The 22,112-nt window shown below is 36.0% G+C and overlaps 1 protein-coding gene across 4 annotated transcripts in view; it reads right to left on the reverse strand.

The window, feature by feature from the left end:
- Window positions 1-22,112, reverse strand: part of CLCN5 (chloride voltage-gated channel 5) — a 162,301-nt gene that overhangs the window by 44,552 nt on the left and 95,637 nt on the right. For all 4 annotated transcript variants that reach the window (XM_079124149.1, XM_079124151.1, XM_079124148.1 and 1 more), the window contains one exon: window positions 5,098-5,244. In XM_079124149.1, the coding sequence (XP_078980275.1) occupies window positions 5,098-5,244 (147 nt within the window). The remainder of the gene's footprint in view (window positions 1-5,097; window positions 5,245-22,112) is intronic.

The raw sequence follows: 22,112 nt of genomic DNA on the forward strand, positions 1-22,112 counted from the left end.
TTTTGCCTAGATTTTTAAATAACAGCTTTTCTGGTCTTACAGTCACTGATGCTTCCTCTCAATTCAATCTCTATACTGCCAATTCTCAAAAACTCAAATCTGATCATGGTATTCCTCTGCTTTTAAATATTTTGAGGTGACTTGGTCATAAGATAAGATCCCAAAGCATACACAATCTGACCCCACCTAGATTTCTAGCTAGCTATCCAGCCTATCCCCTGCTGCCCTTCCTTCTGCTCCAACGGTCACCACCCTCCACACCCCAGGAACCTTAGACCTCAGATAGGCAGAGTCTGTTTCTGGAATTCACGCTGCTGCACCTCCACCTATATCACTCCCTCTACCAGGAATGTCTCCTCATGCAAATAGTTAATGCATTCTGGGTAGAAAGACAAGGAGGTGAGGGAAAGAAGGGAATGGAAGAGCACTCCTAGAAAAGCACAGTCCTGGGCTCATGTCTGAGTCCTCCATAAATACTAAATGAATGAATGAACGCAGTGCCGACCATGAGGTCTAGATTGCAGAGGCAGCGAGTGAGAACAGATGGACTCTGAGAACAGCTCTGAATGTTTTCCTTTTTCTATTTTCCTCCCCCTCTGCTTCTTTCAGATCTGTGTTTATGTTTCTTCTAATTTACAGACTACTATAACACTACCTCAGATGCATTTAGCCATGCCATGCATAATTTATTTATTCATTCCCCATAAATCAATTCCTCTAGCCATCTGGAAAACAAGAACCACTTTTACTGCCTTTCAAGCTCCTTCCAACTAATCTTTTTAGTACGTGCTATTGTGCCTGCTACAAAATGCAGTATTTTATGCACAGTTTCACCATCACATATCAAGGACGTTGTGACCATTTTTCTGTTGGTACTGTCTTTATTAGGAAACCCCATGTGAAACCATTAAATAAAGTAAGAACAATTTGAAAGCAAAGCAAGAAAATGGCATTACTAGAGAGTATAGTAAATAGACCGATTTCTGTATGTGGCTCATGGAAAGCAGCCTCATTCTTTTATGGTCAGATCTTGTAAACCACAAGCAGTAATTCTCCTATAAAAGTTAGTGAAAAGTGATGAAGGAATTCTCATGTAAAAACTCATTCTACAATCACAGGCAATGTAAAAACAATCTTGTTCTGCCTCTGTTTTCTAGTCTACGAAATGGGAATAATGAACAGTCACTTGCCCCAATCATCAATGAGAGCAACATGAACACACAAAATATACTTTGGTGACATGGATGCTAGATAAGATCATTTTCTATTAGAAGCAACCATGACAACTAGCTAGGCCAAACTGGCTTAGCCAGATAGAGCCATGATTGCTGTTATAACTGACCTACTACGGATATAAATATATTTAAGTGCAACTGATGTGTAAACATTGTTCCATTTTGTAGAAGTAGACAAATATGAAAAATCATTAAATACCAAACCATGAGTATCTTCTTTTTGTGAACTTTAAATTCAATGTCTGCTGGCACTTTCCTGAGTTATCTCTCCTAGGCAAACTTCTATTCATCCTTTTTGACCTGTGGTTTTCATACTGATACATTCGTTCCAAATTCACCACCTCCTGAGAAAAAGAGGCCTTTCCTGACTTAAGTGTTATTACCCAGTTATTATCTATTGCCATTCAGTTTATTTTCATCCTTGTACTTATTGCACTGAGTAATTAACTATGTAATCTATGATTGGCTCTCTGTATCCAAAGGTTTCCACATCTGTGGAATTCAGCAGAGGATGAAAATATTTTTAATAAACTGTCTTTAGTAAATATATACACTATTTTCTTTGTCATTACTCTCTAAATAATTCCACAAGTATTTTATAGCAGTTAGTTTGTATTGGGTATTAATAAGTAATCTAGAGATGATTTAAAGAATTAAGGAGGAGGGCTGGGGTTGTGGCTCAGTGGTAGAGCACTTGCCTGGCACGTGTGAGGCACTGGGTTTGATCCTCAGCACCACATAAAAATAAATAAATAAAATAAAGGTATTGTGTCCATCTACAACTAAAAATATTTTTAAGAAAAAAATACAGGAGGGTGTGTATAGGCTCTATATAAACACTATGCCATTTTATACAAAGGACTTGAGAATCCATAAATCTGGAATCTCAGGAAATCCTGAAACCAATCCCCCTCTGATAACAAGGGACAACTCTATTTACTCATTTATTATCTGCCCTCTCCAGATCTAAGTTCAGGAAAATATCTGTCTCAGTTCCACTGTTGTAGATACAGTATCTAAAATAGTGTTTCATTCATAGTAGGTGCTCAAAAAACTATTTGTTGAATGAATGGATGAAGGAGTTCTGTCCTCACAGTGACAATAAGGTTAAGGTTAATTCAAACTTCTTTTTTTTTTCAGTACCAGGGATTGAACCCAGGGGTGCACTACCACTGAGCAACATCCACAGACCTTTTTTTTTTATAATTTTAAGACAGGGTCTTGCTAAGTTGTCCAGTCTGGCCTCCAACTTGTGATCCTCCTGCCTCAGCCTCCTGAGTTGCTGGGAATTTATTTATGCACTATCACATCCAGCTAATTCAACTTCTTAGCATGACATTCAAGGTTTTGACATAGCTATTTGAGTTTACATTCTGACTTTTTATACCTCTGTATCTTATGCCTGTTGATATCTTTCTGCAAAATCTTGCTTTCTATCTGGCATGTTCTCCTTTCTACAAAATAACTAATCTTTCAAGTCCCTGCTCCAATATACCTTTTCTGTGAAATCTCTGAACCACTATAGATATATAAACACATGTAAACATAATTTATAGCACTTATACTGTACAATTATAGCAGTAATAATAATATGACAATAATACCTAAATTTTTGAGAGAGTATGTCACAATGTAGCCCAGGCTGGCCTCAAATTCCTGGGCTCAAATGATCCTCCTGTCTCAGCCTCCCCAATATGGGAACTATGGGAGTGCAACATCATGCTTGGCTGATCCCTAATATTTTATTGAGCACTTAACTCTATGCCAGGTACAGTTATAAGCACTTTATATGTATTATCTCATTTAATCCTAAAACAACCCTAAGAGAGAGATACTATCATAAGTAATTGGTGTGGCTGTTTAGTTAGCTTGAATCGATTTAATGAAGGCAGGGATGGTGTCAAAGCCTTGCTAATTCCCAGAACATAGCAGTGTTTACAAAGTTGCATGCCCTTAATACAAATTTGCTAAGTAATGAATTCTGACGGTACTTCCTTGTCTTCTGTCTGTGACAATGACAATACTAGTTTGTTAAAGAACAAGACAATAGTTTTAAAGTAATTCTACAAATTTAATCTTAAAGCCATAAAATCCTTTTAAGTACAAGAAGAAACACAGAAGTCCCCCCCAAAATGGCAATATAACTGGTTATATAAAAATTAAAATATTTGTAGATTTGTGAAAACAAAGTTAAAAATACAAACCAAAAATGGAAAAAATATATTCAACCTATATCAGATGAAGCATTAGTAATAATATAGGGAAGACTCCAATAAATAAAAAAGATAATCAGCCTGTTAGAAAAACAGAAATATCATATGAACATAAAACTTTAAAAAGGTAAAATATTTAGTAAACATGAAATCATATTAAACTTCATTAATTAAAAATTATTTTTAAATGGCTAGTCATGATGGTGCAAAGGCTGTAATCCCAGTGACTCAGGAGGCTGAGGTAGAAAGATTACAAGTTGGGAGGCTAGACCCCCAAAATTTAAAACATCTAGGGATGTAGCTCAGTGGCAAAGCATCCCTAGGTTCAATCCCCAGTGCCAAACAAAATAAAACAAAAAATACCTTAATTGAAAATTAAAATAATAATGGAAATTATTTACTTATTCTATCATATTATAAAGTTTAAAAAATGGTGATATTCGGCACAGTGGGTTGTTAGGGGAAAAAGCACCCATACATTCAAGTTGCAAAAATGCTGTTCATATGTTTAGGATATGTATCCACAAGGCTGTTCATTGCAGTATTGTTTGTAGTAGCAAAACATGGGAAACAACTAAAATGTGCATTAAAACAGAAGTTTGGTTGACTATGGTCCAACCATATCATAAGATTGTATACAATCATGGAAAAGTGAATAACCAAACAACTAATTAGGAGAATTTTCGCTTTGTAGGTGTATTCTAGTTAATAAAAAATCCAGTTACAAAATGGGGAGAGAAACTGAAGACATCATCAAAGAATATGCAAGGCTTTTAAATAAGCAAAAGATACGATGTTAACCACTAAAGAAATTAAGTTGAAAACACAATAACACTACATACTTGTTAGGACATCTAAAATAAAACCTATTAAAAATACCAAAAGCTGTCAAGGAAGTGAAGCAAGTGGAACTCTCTGGTAGCTGGATCAGATGCAAAATGGTACAGGCACTTTGGACAATGGCTTGGCAGTTTCTTATAAAGTTAAACATACCAGCTCGGAGTGGCATATGCTAAGGCATGTGTTAATACTCAGAGAACAGCATGCCATAAAGTAAATAAAGAAATTCCAGCTACTTGGGGGACTGAGGCAGGAGGATCCATGTTCAAGGTCAACCTGAAACATTTAGTGAGACCCTGTCTCAAAATAACAAATAAAAAGGGCTAAGGATGTAGCTCAGTGGCAGAGTGGCTCTGGGTTCAATCCCCAGTATGAAAGATGGATGAATGGACAGACAGAAGGACAGATGAATAAACAGATGGATGGAAGGAAGAAAGGTAAATGTACATTTACCATATGACCCAGTGATCCCATTCCTGGGTATGCTATTAATTAACAAAAGGAGAAATCTCTAAGGCATTAAGCTGAATAAAAGAAGTCATGACATGTGATTTCGTGTATATGACATTCTCAAAAATAAAAAATACAGGAACTGATCAATGGTTCCAGGGGCCAGAGAGGAGGGAAGTCTGACTGCAAAGGGGTAGCAAGAGGGAATTCTTTATGGGCTTAAACCTGTCAGAGCTGGAGGTTACTAGAATCTAGACATGTGCTAACACTCAGAGGACTATGTGCCAGAAAGGAAATAAATTTTACTGTACATAAATCTAAAGTAATTTTTTAAAAGAAATTATTATCAGTAATGATACCTTCTATTTCTCGGTCTAAAGGAGGAACATCATCTCTCAAAGAGAAATCCATAGCTGTTCCTGGTATGTCCATCAAGTCTTCATCACTGGAGCTGCTCTGGAAGCTACTAAAACTCCCCTGCTGAAAGCCTCTGTTATCCATGGCTCCTGTGAGGAAAGAAAAATAGGGGGCTTATAATAATGACATCTTTAAGTCCCCAATCTCTCCTTTTTTAGTTGTAGTAAATACACATAAAATGTAACATCTGAATCATTTAAAGTATGCAATTCTGTAGCACTGAGTACATTTGCAATGCTGTGCAACCATCACTACTATCCATTTCTAGAACTTTTTCATCATCCTAAATAGAAACTCTGTACCCAGTAAACAATCACTCCCCATCCCTCAGCCCCTGGTAGCTTCTATTGTACATTCTATCTCTATAGACTTGCTGACTCTGGATATTTCATATAAATGGTATCATACAGTATGCAGCTTTCTGTGTCTGGTTTCTTTTACTTAGCATAATGTTTTCAAAGTTCATCCATGTTATAGCATCTATTTCACTAATTTTCATGGCTGAATATTATTCAACTATATGTATAAGCCATTTTTTGTTTATCCATTTATTAGCTGAAAGATACTTGGGTAGTTTCCCTCTCTGAAGTTGCCACTTATTCTTATGCCTTCTTTTGTACTTTTACTTTCACAATACAGACCTGTGAAGTACTTAATATATTCAGTTATCCTCTAGCTATGATGTACCTCTAGACCACACCATGTTCTAAATGGGGAGGGGGCGTGGTTGAGAACCATTCAAATGAACATAAAACCAAAAAAGGACTGATGTACAAATATAAATGGAGTTCACAAATAATTGAAATAAATATCAGATATCATTTGTAAAGGTTTTTTTCAAAATACTCAAAATTAACTTAAATGATTTGGCACTTAAGATAAATGTCAGCTATCTGAAATAAATATATATGTAAAATAATTTTTGTTGAAGGAATTGTAGAGTTTTATGTCAAACAGCCTTAGAAATTCATTTCATATGCATTTAAAAAAATCAGATATCATACTGAGAAATGTATTGGCCATTTGGGAATGGAACAAGACCATCATATGCCTCTGATTCTCACAGAGCTTAACAAAATATAGATGCACAGAAATGCCAGATGGTTTGATATAGGAAAAGAAGCATTAGGTGCCATTTGAGTGCTCTACTCAATAATTTAATACTATAAAATTTTCTACCTCCCAAGTGTCAATACCAGATTGTAACTTTTACTTTAAAAAAATCAGTATACTGCTTAACAGAAAATCAATATTATGACCAACTATATGTAGCCTATCCCTTTCCCCATTTAAAAAAAATCTTTGTAAAAGATCATTGTCAGTAAAGTTCTACTGAATGAAATACATAATATTTGTTTTGAGGTTTCCTACTCTTTTACAAAACTTCTTGGCCGGGCATGGTGGCATACACCTGTAAATTCCAGCTACTCAGGAGGCTAAAGCAAGAGACTCACAAATTCAAATCGAGTTTTGGAAACTAAGCAAGACCCTGTCTCAAAAATAAATAAATAAATAAATAAATAAATAAATAAATAAATAAGTAAATAGCTGGAAATGCAGTACAGGGGTAGAGCCCCTGGGTTCAATCCCTGGTACCAATCAATCAATAGAAATTTCTTTTTCTAGGTTGTTAGAATGATGCTTGATGAGTGTAGTAAGAACCAAATTAGGATAACTTCAATAAAAGTTCTCAGAAAGTAGAATCAGAACAGATAAAATATTCCAAACACTGCACAGAGAGGAACAAGAACCAATATTTGCTAGGTACTTATCCATTTCCAGGCACTGGGCTATGTGCTTCAAGTAAATTCTTTCATTTCTTCATCATTTCTATGCTGTGGCATTATAACTCTTAGTGCAGATGAGGAAACTGAAGTTTGGAAATGCTAAGTAATGCCCACTTAATTCTTTTTTGGTTAATTCTTTTTCACCCAAAAAAGTTGGGTTTCAAATCACATGTTCAATTTCACAATACCTCCCTTGTGATAAGTGACCAGCCTGAGTTAATTGTGAGTGATATTTAAGAACCATGTACTATGTATGATCATTGTGGGATAGTGGGGCAGATAGAATAATGATGCTGGGTGGGTTGAATGAGATTAAGATTGGGAGGTAAAGATTAGGGAGTTAATAATGTTGAGGTGGGAGTTCAAACCAAGAGATCAAATACCCCAAGGGAAACTTTCTGTGTACTCATGGATAAGTATGAATGCAAATAAGTGCATTCTCACTATTCTGCTGCATGCAAAAATGGCTTGAAATCTGTGCACATATGAACTAAACAAAATGTTTTACTGGAACGTTACTAAGCTTTCATGATGTGCAGTGAGGTAGGGAAGGAAACACAGCTACTTTATGGTATAATAATGTCTAAAAGTATTGATCATTACGCCCCATTTTTTGGTATTACAGATTGAACCCAGGGGTATTCTACCACTGAGCTACATCCTTAGCCCTTTTGTTGCTGTTGTTTTATTTTGAAACAAGTTCTTGCTAAGTTGCTGAGACTGACTTCAAACTTAAAATCCTCCTGTCTCAGCCTCCTAAATCACTAAGACATTAGGTGTATACCATCATGCCCAGCTGATCACAAAGTCATTTCTTTGGCTGCACAAACTAACCTTGCTGTGTGAATTAAATGGGTCCTAGTATACTAATAATCCATGTTTTGTGATATCCGTCAAGTTCCTTTACTTATCCTTGCTGGGCTTTACCCCTTTATCCTGCCTCCTTCACTCCCCTTCTCCTGAGAAGAACCCCCTCTGTAATGTTCTTACTTGAAATTCTCTGCTTCAGCTTCTCCTTCTAGGAAGCCAGACAAAACAGGACTCTTAGAAGTTTTTTTTTCTATTAGAAGTTTTTTTTTCTATTACTTAAAAACACTAAGGAAATCTTTACTCTGTCTTCACTCCTCTCATCCAGAAAAAAAGTGTCTTTAATATTTAAGAAAAAATATTTCTTTCTGTGTTGATATTGGTCAAAATAATATGACTGTATTCAAAAGCATGTTCACTTTGGACATTAGGGGCACATGCTAGTTCATATGAGCTTATTTCCTTTTTTTAATAGTGAAAATCTGTTTTCCACTTTGTAAGTAACTGTATTCCTTAGTGAACATTGCATTAGTCAACGAGGACATGACTGGCAAATATTGTTGGGTAGTATTCAAGTAACTTAACATTTGGATCTCCTAAGCAAAGCTAAGGACATTATACAGAATTGCCAACTTAAGGTCTTAGTTCACTTCCTAAGCTTGTTATTTCTTGGAACACCACTCAAAGGATTGGAGTAAAGTACACTATGCATATAAACTTATTACTATTTATTTTATTTGCAAGAATGACTCACTGTAAGCAGCAGACAAAGTCATAGACATACACATATCTAATGGCTACATCCCAGGCTAACCGCTTAAACCATGACTTTTTCCTCTTAGAAACTTCTGGCCTCCTTTCTGAAAATGTAGTCCTTAACTTTTGACTCTGTTTCCTCTTCTTCTCACTATCACCATCATCATCACTATCATCATCATTTGCAGTGCTAGGGATAGAATTCAGGCCTCATGTATGCTAGGCAAAGACTCTACTATTAAGCTACACCTCTAGTCCTTTTGTCAGTGTTTTATACTCTTGCTTTGAACTTGACACAGGTGGATTCCTTCAAATCATCATGATTTGTATATTGATTGCTTCTTTCCTTGTTCACAATTTCTCAAGTGACATTTGGGGGATACAAAATTTGGAATAATATTAACTTTCTGGAAAAGTGACAGAAGGAATGACAACATGAAATTGCTACCTGGAACAGATCCTGTTTTTTCTTGAGGTTATAAAGTTGACATTCTTGAAGAATATAGGCTAGTTTTGTTTTGTTTTGTTTTGTTTTTTTGTGGACAATCTCACAATTTTGGTTTGTCTGATATTTCCTCATGAGTAGACTCAGGTTATATATCTTTGGCAAGAAGACCAGAGATCTTAGAAGAAAGCTTGGTTCTCTTAATTGCTTTTTTATCAGCGGGTACATGTTTTTTCTTTGTCCCATTAATGGTGTTTATTTGATAACTTGATACAAGTGGGCCAGTGTCACATGCCTGTATCTCGGCTACTTGGAAGGATGAGGGAGGAGGGTCAAAAATTTGAGGCCACTCTGGGTGACTTAGCAAGACCCCGTCTTAAAAAAAAATTAAAAAGACTGGGGATGCTCAGTGGTAGGGTACTTGCTTAGCATGCACAAGATCCTGGGTTCAATCCCTAGTACTGTCAAAAAAGTAGTATATTTCAGATCTCTCTACTCTTAATATATTATTTGTCTCCTTGTAATAGTGATTATTTTCTGATGAAGTACTTTAGTACTAGGCAAACAGACCATTTCTTGCAAAACATTTTATTTTTTCCATCTTTATATATTTATGTATAAGTAGAATCCTATTTTATTCAATGGATTATCATCAATTGCTATTATTACTTTCATTTTAAATTTTCCAAAATTTAGCTAGTGAGAACCTCTTTCAAGTTGGTTTGTATGTCCTTTTGACACATTCACATCATGCTTTGACAATTCCCTTAATTTCTGTCACAAAAGACATCCCAGACTCAAATTTTTGTGCTCTATTCCCAGAACCAGCTATTTCTTCAAGGAATCCTGAATCTTTTTAGTTAAGAATGGTATTTAGAAGGCAAGATATGGTATAAATGTGCTCACTGTTATTGGGTTATTGTTCCCAACTCTGTCAGTGGACATAGGTAGGAAATATATACATATTTTCATATATATTTTCACATCCATACCTATATATTGACCAAACATGCTTTCTGCATATTTACATTTTATGAATATAAAATATTATATGTTTTTATATATTACATTACACATAGAGTACACCATAAGTTCTCACTTATATTACACCTCTGGTTTCCATTAAACATGACATGGTTCAACCTAGTTTTTTCCCTTCCTATATTTGTACCTTCTTTCAACTGACAATGAAAAATCTGGATCCTATCACCCCGATTTCTTTTTTCTTTCTTGAACAATGTCCCTGCATATTACCAATCTCCCATCTCTTTCCCAACTATTTTCCCTGCCTAGGTGTTCTCATACCTATCAGATTCTAACTCACAAAACAGCCACTATCTCATGTAGGTGCCTTCTTTATCCTTTATCCTGCTCAGGTTATGACACTACAGAGGGCCCTGTATGATGTCCTGACACCATCTCCATCTGTAATATATTTAAGCTTCAATACCCCAAGTAACACCCTGCTCACACTTGGGCTGTGACTCCCTATTCTGACCACCCATATGCACAGAAGTCCCCTTTGAACAACAAATAAACACACAATTTTTAAAAGATAAGCAAAAAGAACCCCTCCACTTAACTCTGGATCTTAGACCTAATTGACTAATATAAAAGATGCTTCCCAGTTTTAATCTGATTTACTCATTTTAGGTTGACCATCTCTAACCTGAATACCTGAAATCTTATAAATGCTCCAAAGTCTCAAAGTTTCTGAGTGCCAAGATGACAAGCATACTAAAAATACTGTATAAAATTACCTTCATGCTATGTATAAGGTATATATGAAACATAAATGAATTTCATACTTAGATTGGGCCCCATCCCCAAGATATCTCATTATGTACATATAATATTCAAAATCTGAAAAATTCTGAAATCTGAAACACTTCTGGTCCCAAGAATAATGGATAAAGGATACTTAACCTGTATCTCCAGCTCTCATCACTCCCTTAAATCCTAGTCCTAAATTTCCAGGAACTCCATTTGACACCTTTGTTGCTACTTCAAACTTAGCAAGAAGAAAATGAAAGAACAATGGAAACAATATTAACCTAAACACAAAACAAAAACAAGACATGTTCCGGGACCTCACCCCCACAACAACCCTTTTTAAATGCAGGTGGCCTCAGACTGAGTATTTACAGATAATGTTTGTCTAATTTTAGGATTCACTAAATTCAACAAAACTACAAAAAGCACCCAATCTCTTCAGTAGGTACTCCAGGTGCCTAGAAAACTTATCTGAAAACCACCACCATTTTACCTGACAAGAAAAACCAAGGCTAACAGAGTAACACAACTCAAGAAGTTTTCTTTTAGTGTGAATTTATTAAATGCTCATGAGTTTCATACAGTGACTAGCACTGAAAGAAAGCAAGAAAATTCCTAAGGCAATGCAGAATCCCTTCCCCCTCTCCTTACTGGTTATGTTTCATTCAGGAAGTGATTTAACATACATGGTTCCAGCAACGCTATATTAGCCACACAAATCATAGGGAGAAAAAAGTATGGGAAGTCCAAAAATAATTTATGTTTGGCTTTGGAATGTGTCCTGTAGTCATAGTTTCAACTGGGTGTACCTATTGTTCTGGGAATTCGTTAAAACAAAACAATGATGCTACAAGAGAAGATCCAACAAAGGAGAAGCTGGAAAACTTCTCGTTTTCCCCATAGGGACCTTGCAAACTTCTTCCTGTAACTCACTGACATGGAACAATCAAGCTAAACTGAATGGCCTCAATTCAAACATTTCCTGAAGCAGCTCTCTGGTTCACTGTTTGAGTTATAAAGTGTTTCCTTAATAAATGCATTGAAGGAAGGGTCAACAAAAGAAAGTTAGAAGCAGTGAATAAATCAAGCAAAACAGATGCTACAAATAGGAATTCAACAAAGGAAATAAATACAATCACAAAAAGTGAAAGTGGTATTTGCTCACAGATAATTCATTCTGATAGTGTTTAGTTTTACTTTGCATATGTAAAGATGTTCATGAAAAATTAAAGCAGCAAAATTAGGAAACAACTTAAAGTTCCTTAAACTTGAATTTTGAACACAAGTCCAGCTGAACTCCAGGCCCAGTGCTCTTTTCATAACACCTTGGGGCTTCACTATGACATGTCATTTCAAAGAATGGCATATCTAGCCAGGTGAGGTGGCACACACCTATAATCCCAGCAATGTGGGAGGCTGAGGCAGGAGGATTTCAAATTTGAGGTCAGTCTTAAAAATTTAGTGAGGCCCTACACAACTTAGTGAGACCCTAACTCAAAATAAAAATAAAAAGACCTGGGGATGTGGCTCAGTGGTTAATCATCCCTGGGTTCAATCCCCAGTATAAAAAAAAGGAAGGAAGAAAAAAGGAAAAGGCATGGCACATCTGGAATAAATCAAACTCTAGATGGCATAAGTCTGAAGTCAGCCAGAATTTGAAATAGTAAGAAACAATGAAAGGGAATTTAGTTATTGGCCCAACTACAGAACATGGAGGGCCAAGGTGGAGGACAATCAAGGGGAAATGTTGTACAGTTGATAATTGTGTAACAAAGCTGACACGACGTGCCCTTTGTCACTTTCTCACTTAAAATCATAAGCTGTTACCTCACTGCGTATAGGGTCAAGTTTAAATTTATTTGTATCATGTATTCAGGGTCCTATCTAATCTAGATCCTATCTATCCTATCTAGATCCTATCCCAGAAAGACTTATCTCCTACCACAAATTTGTTAGATCCCACCATAGGCCATGAAGGATGTCTCTCTGTATCTCTGGATGTTGTATTTGCTAAATTAACCAAACATAGATCTAAAGTATTTGGAAAAACCTGGCTCTGCACTGCAATGACAGACTTTTAATTCTTGTCATTATTCCCTAAATGATACAGAATAATAACTAATTCCATAGCACTACAATGTAAGAAATACTATTAATAATCTAGAAATAATACAGTGGGTACAGGAAGATAGATGTAGGTTCTATTTGAACACTGTGACATTTTTATTATTTTTAAATGTTTTTAGCTGTCAATGGATCTTTTATTTTATTTATTTATAAGAGGTGCTGAGTATCGAATCCAGGGCCTCACTCTTGCTAGACAAGCCCTCTACCACTGCACTGCAACTCCAGTCCCTACTATGATATTTTATATAAGGGAATTGAGAATCCCTGGATCTTGGGGTCTGTAAAGGGTCCCAGATAAAACCAATACCCCACTGATATGGAGGGATGGCTGCACTTTTAGGCCTCCATGCCTTTGCACAGGCCAGATGCTGTATGTGGAATCCCACCCACCTCACCCCTGTTCTCTTTTCAGTCTGATGAAATCCCATTCAATCCACCTAGGGCCAGGTCAAATAGGTTTTTCCATCAATACACCCTTTGTTCAGACAAGTACATTGCCTGCATAATCTCTTTCACTTGAGCCTTGTGATTACAGTGTCCTTGTCATTTCTGTTGTTTCAGCAATTCCTGTGTTGCCTCAGAGTAGGTGTTCATTAAGTGCTCACTGAGGAGAATTCCAGTAGAGGAAGAAGGGTTAAGAGTTAATCAACTTATTTATATGGCTGAGAATAAATTTATACATTGCATTATGAGGGGAGGGAACTGGGGATACAAAAGGAGTTTACTGCCATGTCACTAACTCTCAAGGAATTTATGGTCAAGAAGGGGAGAGAGCCGTCACATAATGCAGTGACACAACAGGTAAATGTTCAATGGTTAGAATAAAAGTGCAATTGGCATTCAGAAAATGGAGAGGAGACTATGAGCTAGAGAAGAGTTGCTGGGTCTATTCCGGGTCCAGTGCTTCAGTCAGCTTCTTTGCTGCTGTGACTTAAAAACCCAACCAAAATATCTATAGAGGAGGAAGAGTTTATTTAAGGGCTCAGGGTTAAAGAAGTCTTAATCCATAGACAGCCAGCTCTATTCCCCAGGGATTCCGGATGGGGCTGAACATCCTGGCAAAGGACTGTGGCAGAGGGAAGCAGCTCACATGGTGATCAGGAAGCAGAGAGACTCCACTCTCCAGATACAAATATATACCCATAACCACACCCCCAATGAAGCACTCCCTCCAGTCACACCCACCTGCCTCCAGTTACCATTCAGTTAATCCCATCAGGGAGGAATCCACTGATTATCTATAACCCAATCATTTCTCTTGTGAACCTTCTTGCATTGTCACATGTGAGCTTCTGGGGAACACCATAACACCCAGGAAACAAAATGGCCAAAGACTTAAAGATGAAAATGAGGCTAGCATTTGTGCCTGACTAGAGTACAGTAACCTGTGTGCTATTGCACAGTGGTAGGTCACGAAGGACCTGGGAAACCAGTGGAGTCACTGATTTTTGAGAACAAACATGATAAAAAACATTATTTTAGGAGGTAGGTGTGGCAGCAGTAGGGTGGAATAAAGGGAGTAGGAAAGGACCAGGAAAACAGTTTGTTACTTCCAGTTTCAATGCAAGTGATTTCCTTGGAAGAGCAGAAAGAAAAGGAGGAGCACACATTCACACCAGTTGGTATTAAGATAAAGACAAGAGCCAGGTGTTGGGAGTGAACATGATGGTGCTAGTATGTGGTAAGGCACGTTGGAATCCTGTTTTTCTAGTGACATTGACACGTGTTAGTTCAAATAAATTAATACTCTCATCTCAAGTAATCCATTTAGCAAATACAAATGTATAAACCAATATGTGGGTGGGCTGACACACATGACCCCTCAAATGAAAATATAAAGTACGTCACACACTTCAACACTAACAAGCACAGAGCAGAAATAAACTTCTATATTATTTCTTGGTTTTACTTCACAAAAACATCTGTTGACCTGCACATGGCATTCTGGGAAAGTAATATATGCCAGATATTACAAACATGGAAAAGGGAACACAAAAGAAGAAGAAGGGGGTATAAGAGAGACACTATAAAATTGACCAAGAGAGGAGTACTGTCATACCATTTAATATAAAATATTAGGACAGTCCTAAAAGTTTAACAGTGAAAGGAATTAAAGTTGACACATATAAAATCATTTTCTGTCTGCCCATTATACTTTGAGTTACTCAAGGACAGGGTTACTGAACTCTGGGTTCCCAACTGCATACTGCAAAGAGAGGGCTCAAAAAATAATCAGGTCTATATTCCAATTCCAGTTTTAGTTATTTTATTTTGAGAAGCAGAAATAAAATAAATGTAGATGTTGAATCTCTTAGATGCCTTAGAAGGTGCTTATTTCAAAAGGTTGGGGTAATACTTAGTTCAAAGCATGTTCTCAACTTTCAGAGTTGCAGGTATAAAGCCCCAGAAGGAAATCATAGTTCTTCTTCTTACAGTGTGGCCTGCATCTGAAAATCATCCTCACAAATGAGCAAGGATGATGAGAAATGACAAAATGTCTGAACAGGCAATAGCAGAGCAGCAGTTTTTAAACTTTTTGGCCTCAGGATTCCTCTAGTCTGCAAATTGAGGACCCTAAACAGCTTTTCTATCCTTTTTTTTTTTTTTTTTTTTTTTGTACCAGGGATTAAACCCAGGGTGCTTTACCACTGGACCACATCCCTACCCATTTTTTATTTTTTTATTTTGTGACAGGATCTGTCATAGCTGCTTAGGGCCTCACTAAGTTGCTGAGGCTGGCCTTGAACTTTTGATCTTCCTGCCTCAGCCTCCTGGGGAGCTAGAATTACAGGCATGTATCACTGCACCTGACTCTAAACAGCTCTTATATACAGGGATTTTATCTATAGTTAATTACCACATTTGATATTAAAACTTTGACATGTTTAAAAATATATTTATTCACTAATTTCAATCTAATAGAGATGGGGGTGTAGCTCAGTGGTAGAGTGTGAGCAAGGTCCTTGGTTCCATCTCAAGAACCATAAAATAAATGAATTAATTAATTGAACTAAATAAGTAACAATACTGAACTATGTTAGCATTAATTTTTTTTAAAATAACTACATTTTCTAAAACAAAAATGAGAAATTTTTGTAAATACCTTTAATGTTTGGCTTAGTAGAGAATAGCTAGATTCTGCTTCGTATATTCTATTAGCAATCTGAGCAATAGCATCACCACTCATCACATATCCTCTAAAAATTCCACTATGTAAGAAAATGAGTAGAAAATGATAATAATATTTTATTTTTATTTTTATTCTTTTGGTACTGGGGATTGAACTCAGGGGCAATTTACCACTGAGCCACATCCCCAACCCTATTTTGTATTTTATTTAGAGATAGGGTCTCACTGAGTTGCTGAGCACCTCATCATTGCTGAGGCTGGCTTTGAACTCACAATCCTGTCTCAGCCTCCCGAGCCGCTGGGATTACAGGCATGCACCACTGCACCCGGCAATATTTTATTAATTAATATGAAAATAATTTTGACTCTGCAGCCCACTCCCAGAAAAGGATCTCAGGAACCCACAGACCACATGGTAAGAATTGCTAAAGTAGAGAGAGAACTCAGAGAAATTGTACTTGGACAATATCCACAATTGATGAGAAGGGAAAAGAGGATACACCAGTCAGAAGTTGATAGCTATGAAAGCGAAGCCAATGACAAACTAATACGTTATGCATTTTTTTCAATGGAGTAATAAGTGCCATGATATATAAAGAGATTGTTTAAACCATTATACAATCTCCATCAAAATATCAATGACATTCTTCATAGAACTAGAAAAAAAAAGCTCTAAAATTCACTGGGAAGAATAAAAGTCCCATAAGAACCAAAGCAATTCTGAGTAATAAAAGTAATGTTGGAGGCATCACAACCCCCAACTTCAAATTATACTATGGAACTATAGTAACAAAAACAGAGTGGTACTGGCATAAAAGCAGACACAGAGACCAATGGAACAGACAACACAGAGGCAACTCATACAGGTACACTCATCTGATCCTCGACAAAGGTGCCAAAAAGATGTTCAAGAACAAACAAACTTTTTAACAGATGATGCTGGACAAACTGGATATCTACATGTAGAAGAAAGAAACTAAATACCTATCTCTGATCATGCATAAAAAGGCAACTCAAAATGGGTCAAAGACCGAAGAATTAGAATAATAACTTTGCAACTGCTAGAGTAAAACACAGGACAATACTCCAACGCATAGGTGCAAGAAACAACTTCCTCATTAGGACACCTAACATTAAGGAAATCATACTACAGACTAGTAAGTAAATAGAATGGCATCAAATTAAAAAGTTTTGTATAACAAAGGAAACAATTATGAGCATGAAGAGAGAGTCTATAGAATGCAACAAAATCTTTGCCAGCTATTCTTCCCACAGAGAATTAATATCTACCAAAAAAAAAAAAAAAAAAAAAACAGGAAAGAATCAATAAATGGGCAAATGCACTAAACAGACACTTCCTAAAGAAGAAAAGTAAATGACCAACAACTATATTAAAATGTTCAACATTTTTATCAATCAAGGAAATGCAAATAAAACTCACACTGAGAATTCATTTTACTCCATTTGGAATGGCTATCGTCAAGAATACAAATAATAAAATATTGGCAAGGATATAGGGAAAAAGAAACACCTGTATATTGTGGGTGGGATTGTAAATTAGTAAAACTACTATGGAAATATGCATGAAGATGTCTCAAGAGTCTATGAATGGAACCACCATATAACATAGATATCCACACCTAGGTATTTATCTGAAAGTATTAAAGTCAGCATACTATAGTAAAACATGCATACCTGTGTTTATAGCAGTGCAATTCATAATACCCAAGTTGTGGAAACAGCCTAGGTGCCTACTGACAGATGAATGGATAAAGTAAATGTGGTATATATGTACAATGGAGTTTTACTCAACCCTAAAGAAGAATGAAATTATGTTATTTGTAGAAAAGTTGATGGAAATTTTGAACATTGTTAAGTAAAATAAGCTGTACTAAGAAAGTCAAGGGTTGTACATATTCTCTCATTTGTAGAAGGTAGACAGAAAAAAGGGGAAAGAGGAATCCCAAGAAAACAGAAGGGAGACCAATGGAGAAGATGAAGGGGACTAGAGAAAGGGAGAAGGAGAGGAGGAGGGGAAGTACTGGGGAATGAATTGAACAAATTATGTTATATTCATGTATGAATATGTCACAATGAATCCCAGTATTAATGCATGATTATAATGTACCAATAAAAATAATTAAAAATAAAAATGGTTTTAATAATTCAGATAAATTAAAATTAAACAATAATATTCAACCTTCCATTAGCAGATGAGTTTTTCTTTGGTTTTATCTCAGAGATTCTTCAGACAATGACAAGTATTCTGTTACACGGGCTTTCAAGAGTGTGATACGTGGGATGGCTACAAAAGCACCCTGGAGATTTAAGAATAAGGGACTGCCAGGTCTGACAAAGACAACACTAGACATTTATAGATCACTTTCACTTTGGAATGCACAGGCAAAACTACTAAATAAACTTTTACCAAGCTGAATACAGCATTACATTCTAAGATTTCCCTGTAATATATAAGGAGGATTTATTCCAAGAATGCAAGACTGGTATCACAAGGGAAACTGTCAACGTAAGTTATAAAATGAACAGATAAAATTTTTTCAATCCATAATTATCTCAAACAGATGTCAAGGATGGACTTTTAAAATATATAGTCATTCTGGATTAAATTTTTAAAAAATATTCCATATGGAGTATTTCTTTCTGAACATGACAGAATATTTAAATTAAAACCAAAAAGCAAAATATCATTTCCCTTGAAACAGGATGGCAGTGGTACCTCCTGGTGTCAATTATATTTAACATAGTATAAGAAAAACTTGAATGAAAAAGTGAGGAATTCATATATGAAAGGAAGAAATATGATATCCTAGTTTGGATCATATGAATGCATACTTATACAACTCAAAGAATTTCAACTACAAATAGTGAAGATTAATAAATAAATTCAGAAAATATATGGTAAATCTACAAAAAATTATACTTCCAAAAATTACCATAGGTCTAGAAACACAATTATAAAAGAATTAATTTATGATAGAGGCATATATTTGAAAAACGCATTCCATTAAAATTTATAAAAGCCAAATATGAAGGAAAAAAATAATAGGTCAACAGACTTACATCATGTCTTTGGTTGAAAAGCCTAAATACAGAAAGAATAAAACACACTCTAATTTGAATTATATTAGCTCTATATATTAATTGAAAGCCTCCATGGCACCCTTTATATAATTTGACAGAGTAACACTGCAATTCATCTGAAAGAATAACTAGGAAAGGATGCTAATATATGTATTTCCTTAAATATAAATATGGCAAACCCAACCCCATAGATTTTAAACTTCTACAGAGGAGTAGTCATTAAAATCTTAAGCCACTGGATAGAAAATAGAGATTTTAGCAATGGTTCCAAACAATTAAAAGCAACAGTATTCCATAAAGCAAAAGAAATGCAAATATAAGAATAGCATTTTAGAAAGCACTTGAGGGACTGCTAGATAACAAAATTGAGAATATATTGTTACAACATATACAACAGTGAAATAAATTCCAGATGGAATGTTTAAAAGTTGATTATAAAAAGAACACAGGCCAGGCACAGTGGCGCATACCCGTAATCTGAGCAGTTTTGGAGGCCAAGGTAGGAGGATCTTAAGTTCAAAGCCAGCCTCAGCAACTTAGGCCATAAGCAACTTGGTGAGACCCTGTCTCGAAATAAAAAAATAAAAAAGGTCTGTAGATGTGGCTGGGGATGTACCCCTGGGTTCAATCCCTGGTACCAAAAAATAAAAGTAAAATTTTAAAAAACACATGCACAGAATAGTATATTTATCTCAGAAGTGGATAATATACAAAATTATTTCTGGTTATATAAAGTGATAAAATGGATTAATTAACTTCTACTAAAAATAAAGAGGGGGCACGGTGGTGCATGCCTATAATTCTAATGGCTCAGGAGGCTTAGGCACAAGAATTGCATGTTCAGAGCCAGACTCAGCAGATTAGTGAGACCCTAAGAAACTTAGTGAGACCCTGTCTCAAAATAGAAAAATAAAAATTTTAAAAAAGGGCTGGCAATATGGCTCACTGGTTGAGCCCCCTTGGGTTCGATCCCCACACCAAAATAAATAAATAAATACATAAAAAAATAACATTTTACATAAGAGAATTATTCAATGAAATGAGTGAAAGGAACAAAAAAGGAATACACCTGTGCCATCACTGATAAAAGTTAAAGAAAAGGTAGAAACAAATATCAAAGTAAAAAGCAAAGGAAGACTTCTGGTTTCTGATTCTACATATGAGTTTGGAAGTCCTAACTCATCACTTCTCACAATGAAAAAAACCTTAACAAACCAAAAATCAACAACTCTTCTTAGTTCTATGAAGGCTGAGATCACTGAGCAAATCACTGCTCCCCAAATTGGAGGGACACACTGGCAGATGCAGAGAATCTCGGTTTATAGAAACCGAATCTTCCATAGGAACCTGTGCCAGGGTAAGAGAACCTAAAAGTAATTGAAGAATAGCTAAAGGCTCATTGTGTTTGAAATTTTGAGGGGTCTTCTCTTAGAGTAACCCCACATTTTCATGAGTCCTATCAGTTTCTTAAATGAAGATCAGTGAAAATACCCTCCTGCTTCCATCAGAGGGAGGGGAAATACAGTAATTTTACAACACACCCAGAGCATTTTGTTCTTCTTATAAGGCTGATCCTCAAGAGAAACTATTTTGCCAAAGCCTAAACAACTTGAAGAAAGTCAACATCCAACTTTAGTTCCCTTTAGCCTTCCTACTCACCTAAAGGGGGAAAACAGAACAAAACAGAGAAGCGCTCGTAAAGGACAAAAGGACAAAACAGGCGAAGGCTCACTAAAACACTGCAACCTAAATCACAGGACAATAGAATGCTGCCCTTCCTCCACACCCTATCACCACTTCAGTAAGACTCCTGGAAAACAACAGGGGCACTACAACTGAAAGTACTGTGCCTCTTCGACCTCATTTAGGAAGTCTCATGGAAATGGGAACACAAATACACAGTAAAGACATAAAACAAAAACACTAAGGAATTTTACCCTTGGATGCATAAAACCATATGAAACACAGCCTAACTCCTATTCAGATGAACACAATAACTGACTCTAGTTCTTTTGCCCAATTATTAATTGGGTTGTTTTTGTTGTTGTTATTGCTGGGGGTTTTTCTGGTGTTAAATTTTTTGAGTTCTTTATATCCTGGATATTAATGCCCAATCCAAGGAGCAGGTAGCAAAGATCTCACATTCTGTAGGCTCTTTCTTCACAAACTTAATTGTTTCCTGTGCTGTAAAAGTTTTTTAATTTGATGTCACTCCACTTATTATTTTTTATTTTATTTCTTGCACTTTAGGATTCTTGCTAAGGAAGTTGGTTCCTGTGCCAACATGATGGAAAGCTGAATCTACATTTTCTTCTAGTAGGCACAGTATCTCTGGTCTAATGCCTAGGTCATTGATCTACTTTGGGTTGACTTTTGTGCAGGGTGAGAGATATAGGGGTCTCATTCTACTACATATGGATTTCCAGTTTTCCCAATACCACTTGTTGAAGAGGCTATCTTTTCTCCAATGTATGTTTATGGAATCTTTGTCTAATATGAGATAACTGTATTTATGTGGGTTTATCTCTGTGTCTTCTATTCTATTCCATTGAACCTCATGCCTATTTTGGTGCCCATACCATCATGCTTTTGTTACCACAGCTCTGTAGTATAATTTGAAGTCCACTACTGTGATGCCTCTGCTTTGATTTTCTCACAAAGGATCACTCTGGCTGTTAAGAGTCTCTTATTTTTCCAAATGAATTTCAGAACTGCTTTTTCTAGTTCTGTGAAGAATGTCATTGAACTTTTGATGGCAATTGTGTTGAATCTGTATAGTGCCTTTGTTAGGGTGGCCATTTTGATAAAATTAATTCTGCCTATCCAAGAACATGGGAGGTCTTTCCATCCTCTAAGCACTTCATCAGTTCCTTTCTTCAGTGTTCTATAGTGTTCATTGTAGAGGTCTTTCACCTCTTTGGTTAGATTGATTCCCAGTTATTTTTGAGGGTTTTAAAAAATAGGATCATTTTCTTAATTTCTTTTTAAATGGATTCACTATTGGTATATTAGAAACATGATTGTTTCTTGA

The sequence above is a fragment of the Sciurus vulgaris genome (assembly GCF_902686455.1).
Source record: "Sciurus vulgaris genome assembly, chromosome: X".
NCBI lineage: Eukaryota > Metazoa > Chordata > Mammalia > Rodentia > Sciuridae > Sciurus > Sciurus vulgaris.